Source organism: Chrysochloris asiatica, unplaced genomic scaffold (genome assembly GCF_000296735.1).
Source record: "Chrysochloris asiatica unplaced genomic scaffold, ChrAsi1.0 scaffold00004, whole genome shotgun sequence".
Lineage (NCBI taxonomy): Eukaryota > Metazoa > Chordata > Mammalia > Afrosoricida > Chrysochloridae > Chrysochloris > Chrysochloris asiatica.
This window is the reverse complement of record NW_006408522.1, coordinates 25,134,485-25,140,805: the sequence shown is the minus strand read 5'-3', so window position 1 is coordinate 25,140,805 and position 6,321 is coordinate 25,134,485. Positions and strand designations below refer to the sequence as shown.

The 6,321-nt window shown below is 42.7% G+C and overlaps 1 protein-coding gene across 1 annotated transcript in view; it reads right to left on the bottom strand.

Moving 5' to 3' along the window:
• The window catches only part of SECISBP2L (SECIS binding protein 2-like), a 69,322-nt gene extending 63,231 nt beyond the window's left edge, over positions 1-6,091 (bottom strand). Inside the window, exon 1 of the mRNA XM_006831675.1 lies at positions 5,876-6,091. Coding sequence (XP_006831738.1) covers positions 5,876-5,899 — 24 coding nt within the window. The 5' untranslated portion in view covers positions 5,900-6,091. The remainder of the gene's footprint in view (positions 1-5,875) is intronic.
• Between the last annotated feature and the right edge of the window lie 230 nt (positions 6,092-6,321).

The following is a 6,321-nucleotide window of genomic DNA, read 5'->3' as shown; positions in this document are numbered from 1 at the left end:
CTATAAAAGTATTATTTTTTAATTGGCTAAAGCAGGTTTACTAGCGGCAGCATCGATGGACTCAAGTGTGGCAACAATAGTGAGGTTGGCCCCCAGGATTGGTTAGTGTTTCATTCTGCTGCACATAAGGTCACTATGAGTCGGTGTTGACTTGATGGCACCTAACAACATATATATCTATGTATCTATATATATAGAGAGAGAGAGAGAATAAGTAGTATTGAATAATAAACATTATATAACTTATTTAGTATGGAGTGCTGATATCATTTTAAGATTATAAATTATTGGGAGAAAACAGTTACAAGTCCTATAATTTTGTACCCTCATAAGTGAACTGGTGGCGAAGTGGTACGAGTCGGGCTTCTAATCTCATGGTAAGCAGTTCGAAACTACCAGATGTTCCAGGGACAAAGATGAGGCTTTCTGCTCCCGTAAAGATTTACAGCTGCAGAAACCCTGTACAAGGTTGCTATGAGTCAGAACTGACTCCACGGCATACATAACAAGTGAACAGCACACTACACGAATGTCAAAAAGCTAATAACCAACATTTTTTATATTTATATATAACATTTTATATATAACATTAATTTGTCTAATTAATGTTAAATCTAAAATTAAACCAACATTAAAATTACTTGATTTTTTACAATAAATGTAAAACTGAGTGTTCTGTTAGCTCTGAGCCCTTTATTTTTTTTCAAGTCTCAAAATAGTCCTAAATTTCCTAAAAATAGAAATAAACTTTTATAAACAAAATGAACTCCATAATTTATTTACACATCTGTTCCACCAGTCCGCTGGGGGGGGGAGGGAAATGCAGCATGCCTAGTAATATCAATTTGTTCCTAGAATACCTAACTCTGACTTAAAATAAAGCCGTGTGCCTTCAGTCCAGGAGACTCTTTTCTAGTATAGAACACATTTCCAAGGAGTTTAGCAGATTACATGCGGGGCTGTTTTAACTGCCAAGGTCAGCAGTTCAAGTCCACCAGCAGTTTCAAGGGAAGATGTGGTTTTCTGCTGCTGTAAGGATTTACAGCCTTGGGAAGCCTTAAACAACCATGACAAACAACATTACATGCTTTCAAATAGTCATTACTGCAGTTAAGACTATCAATCTAGCATTGTATTCCCAGAATTTACTTTTTACAATCTTGATCAACATATACAAAATGTATCTTTTTCTAGAAAGATTTTATATAAAAAAAAATAAGAAATCATTTGCAAAAAACAAAACCATGAATGCCTTCAGGCAAAAAACACTTCAACTTGTGCAACACTCCAAGGATCTAATTAGGTTAAATAAAATACAGAGTTTATATTAAGTACTATTTTTTTAATTAAGTATCTGTGAACAAACTGACCACTACAAAATTATAATGCGTGCAGGTTTTAATACTGTAAGAATTTACAGAAATTCTGAATTTAAGGGAACATGGTTTTAAAAGGTAAAAAATTAACATTTTTTAGAGGGAAATGAAAATTAAACACATACTACTGTTCTTTCCCAGTCGCCACAAAATTGTGTGAAAGTGGCAAAGATCAGGTGTGTTCTAAATTCAGCGCCACCTGTAATCCACCACCATAGCCAGAGAAGGTATTGCTGCAACACTGCTTAAACACTTGACAAGGGATGCTAAAAACCACCCTCACCCAAGATGGCCTAGCACATGGAATTAACGATTCCGCAAAAGCCTTAAAACAATCCCTAAGCCCCATTTTTGGAATCCTGGTGTGGCGCTGTGGGTTAAGGGGTCAGACTGCAAAGTCGTTTGAAATGCAAGGTTCAAGCTCACCAGCTGCTCCTTGGAAACTCTATACAGGGTGGCTATGGGTCGAAATCGACTCAGTGGCACTTTACAACAAGCCCATTTTTGTGTGCTAGCATCCAACTGTGCTGAGTCTATGTATATAAACTTAGTAGAGGCTCTAGTACTGAACATTAAATCAACCTGATTAAGGCTAATGATAAGACACTGAGTAGGTAGTGGTTTGCCACCCATTCACAGCAATTCTGTGTAGGGTTTCCACGGCTCTAAATCTTTAAGGGAGCAGAAAGTCTCATCCTTCTCCAGCAGGGCACCTGGTAGGCTCAAACCGCTTTTTGTGGTTAGCAGCCCAACATGTCCTGGTGTGGCGCTGTGGACTAATGCGTCAGATTGCAAAGTCGTTTGAACTGCAAGGTCGATGGTTCATGCTCACCAAGTTACTCCTTGGAAACCCTATACAGGGTCGCTATGTTGGAATCGACTCAACATCACTTAACAACAACAACCAAGGCTCCTGGTGTGACGCTGTGGATCAATGCGCTGAACTGCTACATTACCAGCCGCTCCTTGGAAACCCTATTTGTTGTTGTGGTTAACTGCCATCAAGTTGGTTCTGACCCATAGCGACCCTGTATAGGGTTTCCAAAGGTCAGCTGGTGAGTTTGAACCACCAACCTTGTGGTTCAAATGACTTTACAGTCCAGCATATTAGCCCATAGAGCCACACCAGGACTCTGGAAACCCTATACAAGGTCGCTATGAATCAGAACTGACTATATGGCACTTAACAACAAAAACTTACCAGGACAACGGAGTCCTGATGTGACATTGTAGAATAAGCGCTATACCACAAGGTCAGTTTGAACCACAAGGATGGCGGTTCAAACTCACTAGCCCCTCCTCAGAAACTCTATACAGGGTCACTGTGAGTCAGAATTAACTCCACGGCACTTAACAACAATAATGTACATTAGAAGTCCTGATGTGGCGCTGTGAGTTAAATGTGAGGGACTGCAAGTCAGTTGAATCACAAGGTCAGTGTTTCAAGCTCACCAGCCGGTCCTCAGAAACACTATACAGGCTCTTAATGAGTCAGAACTGACTCAGTGGAACTTAACAACAATGTGAGTTAAGGTCTGCAGTTCAAGCTCACTAGCCGCTCCACAGAAGCCCTATACAGGGTCGCTATAGGTCGGAACCAACTCAACAGCATTTAACAACCACAACAAATGTGATGGCTGGGGTGAGTTAAATGTTTGACCAAATATGTTACATTATTAAGTAAGGATCAGCTGATGAGTTTGAACTGCCAACCCTGAGGTCCAAACTGACCTTACCATTCAGTCTTTTAACCCACAGTGTCACACCAGAGCCAAATATAGCAGGCTAATTTTTAAGCTTATAATGTTGTATAGCCTGGAATAATGTTACGGATTTTGGCAGAAAAAAGGATTCCCACACCTGCTAATGTTGTTGTTATGTGCCATGGAGTCGGTTCCGACTCAAAGCCACCCTGCACAGGGTTTCGGTTTCCGAGGCTGTAAATCTATACGGGAGCAGAAAAGCCTCATCTTTCCGCTCACGGAACAGCTGGTAGTTTCAAACTGCTGACCGTGAGATTAGCAGCCTGATTTGTAACCTCTATGCTACCAGAGCTCCTTCACACCTGCTATGTTGTTGTTGTTAAGTGCCGTCGAGTCTTGCAGTTCGCAGCCCGATTCGTAACCACTACACTACCAGAGCTTCTTTCACACCTGCTATAGAGTAATGTAATTACTTCTCCAATTTATTTTGTAAAAGTATCTGTAGGCTGGAGTCCTGGTGTAGGATAAGTATTGGACCAAAAGATCGGCTTGAACTACAAAGTCAGCTTGAACCACAAGGTCGGCAGTTCAAACCCACCAGCTACTCCTCATAAACCCTATACAGGGTCCCTATGAGTCAGAACCAACACGATGGCACTTAACAACAACAATGTGATGGCTGGAACTTGCATTGGCAGGGTCACACCAAACAATTTCACAAGATTAGTACAGTGGAAAGAATCAAAAACTCCCCCAAACTGAGAAAACTTGGCTCCAAACCCTATGCTCCCATTAATATTCACAGCCTCTTTTCAATGATAGACCTTATGAGAATGTGACTTTTAAGTTTTTTAAAACATGGACTTTATCCCAGAAAAAAAAAAAAAAAGCATATCTAAAATGAAGCATTCAAGAACTCTTGAATTAAGTTAGCAAAGCCACAGCACTTTTCTGGATCTGTTTTGAGGTGTCTGGAGAAGCAAGGCGGTTCCAATTTTTCTCCTCTCACTTACAGTCAAGCAGGGTAAGAAGTAGGAGGTACTAGAGGGGGAAAAAGCTCCTCAGCAGAAAATCTTTCAGGATTTTTTCCTTAATCCTTCCATTTCTATGAGGTTTAGTTGGTTGTAGACTTTGAAAAGATCTAAAATGAAAAAGAGGCTCCCTAATGTCAATTATTTTCTCATGGCACTTGCTGTTAGAAAGATAATCACAGTCAAATAGCTATGCTGAAAGTCATCATCTAAATAGTTAATTACATTTCCTCTAGGATGAAAGGAACCAGAAGTATACTTAGGGTAGCACTGCTAGTTCCAGTTTTTGGTGAAGCACCAAAATGCTTAACCCTTTCATTACCAACCCACACAGCAGGAAAGGTTCAAGCATATTTCCTATTCATTTATCAGGCTTTCAAACCTTAGGCATTTCTGACAGATAACTGAAAAATGAATTTTTTTTTTAAATAATTTAACTGGATATAGAATGTGTAATGATTTAGGTCACAGAATTAAGTGATTCCACATAATTTTGCTTTGTTAATTCTATGCATTGCTTTAAAAACTTATTTGCATTTTCTGTCATAGTCGTATAGGAAATTGTACTTTGCTTGCAGAAAAAAAAAATTTTTTTTCCTAAATAAAAACTGGTTAGCTATATATATGCAAATACAGAAGTTTGGGGACTCCAGTCTCGCTTATTCATATATACTAACTATTCTATTTGTGAAACAATTGGGCATATCACTTCTTGCTGTTAAGGGAGGGGAGTCGGTTATGACTCACAGCGACACTGGATAAGGTTTCCAAGAAGCAGCTGGCGGGTTTGAACTGGCAACCTTGCAGTAAACAATCCAGTACTTAGTCTACAACATCACAACAAGAGTTTCCCCTTTCATCTATCTGCCTTATTCATCACTAAGTAAGGCCTTCTTCAGTAGGAGAGAGGAATGGATGTATAGGTAATAAGCACTTGGACTTCATTAAATTTGCTACCTTAACGTCGTTTTGGTAAAGGTTTGGAGAGTGGAACAACTGAAACTTTGGGAGGAAAAACTATTACATTATTTTTTTACGTGGTCGTTATCCCTGCCTCCCAGCGCCTACTAGCATGGATAATCAAGAATGAGCTGCAATTTAAAACAAGCACAACAGAACACTAACAAGATTACTTTTCGAAAATGAAAACGGGCTCAGGAATCAAATCACTCTTCGGGTTCTACACCCTTAAAACCTGGATTTATCACAAAAAAAGCAGAGACTACTACTAAGTGTAATTTTTGCAAAACAACTGGACACAGAAACGAGGAGAAACAGACTGGAGTATAGTGTATCGTTAAAGGGATCACCTCCTTAAAGCCGCTGCAGTAGCAAATGCAAAACAAGCCAAGACCCTCCATCTGTTTGTCACACATTCTGACAGTCTTTCTGGAGGGTGAAGCCCTTGAAAGCCTTTCTACCTAGAAAACACACTCTAGAACGGAAGAGAAGAGGGGAGCTTGAGGGGAAGGATTCAGGCGAAGTTAGAAATCCTCCGCTGGGGAAGGCACCGACAACTCTGAGGCTCCGGCCCTTTCACCCAAGTGGGGAGGAGTAGCAATAGAAAGCCCCCAAGCCCGAGGGGAAACTAGGGTTGGAAACAATGCCGGAGAGCCCAGTACCACCAGACGAGGGAGTTCTGCAACCCACAGGGACCTGACGGCTCCGGCCGCCCGGGCCCCACTCTCCAAGTCGAAGACCCAGGCCCGACCCGTGCTTCCGGAAGCGGCGGCCCCCGACCCCCGGCCCGGCCCAGCCCGCGTACCTGGTCTGCGGGGGCTCGGTCCATAGTGCCTGCAGCAGCAGCGGGCCTGCGTTAGTGGGTATGGAGAGCGCCTCGGGCCGCTTTCTCCATGGCCCCCCGCTCGGGTCCAGATCGGGTTCCGGGCCTCCACCACTACCAACTGGCCGGAGCACAGAGTACGGCTACGCCACTGGTCGAAGAGGCGGCTCCAGTTCTGGGAGATGGAGGAGGAGGAGGTGGCGGGGCCCTCAGGGAGGGATCATCTGGGACGGAAGCCGAGGAGGGCCTAACTGGGCGGGAGGCGTTGACGGAAATGGAGGCGAGCGGAAGGCGAAGGAGCGGGGAGGAGGCAGAAAGGGGCAGTGGGCGGTGTGACGGCAAAGTAGATAGCGTGATCCTGGGCTGACTGACCTGGAGGTAGAGATACCTGTAAGGTGTTCCGAACCACGCTGCGCTTTGCGCAGGAC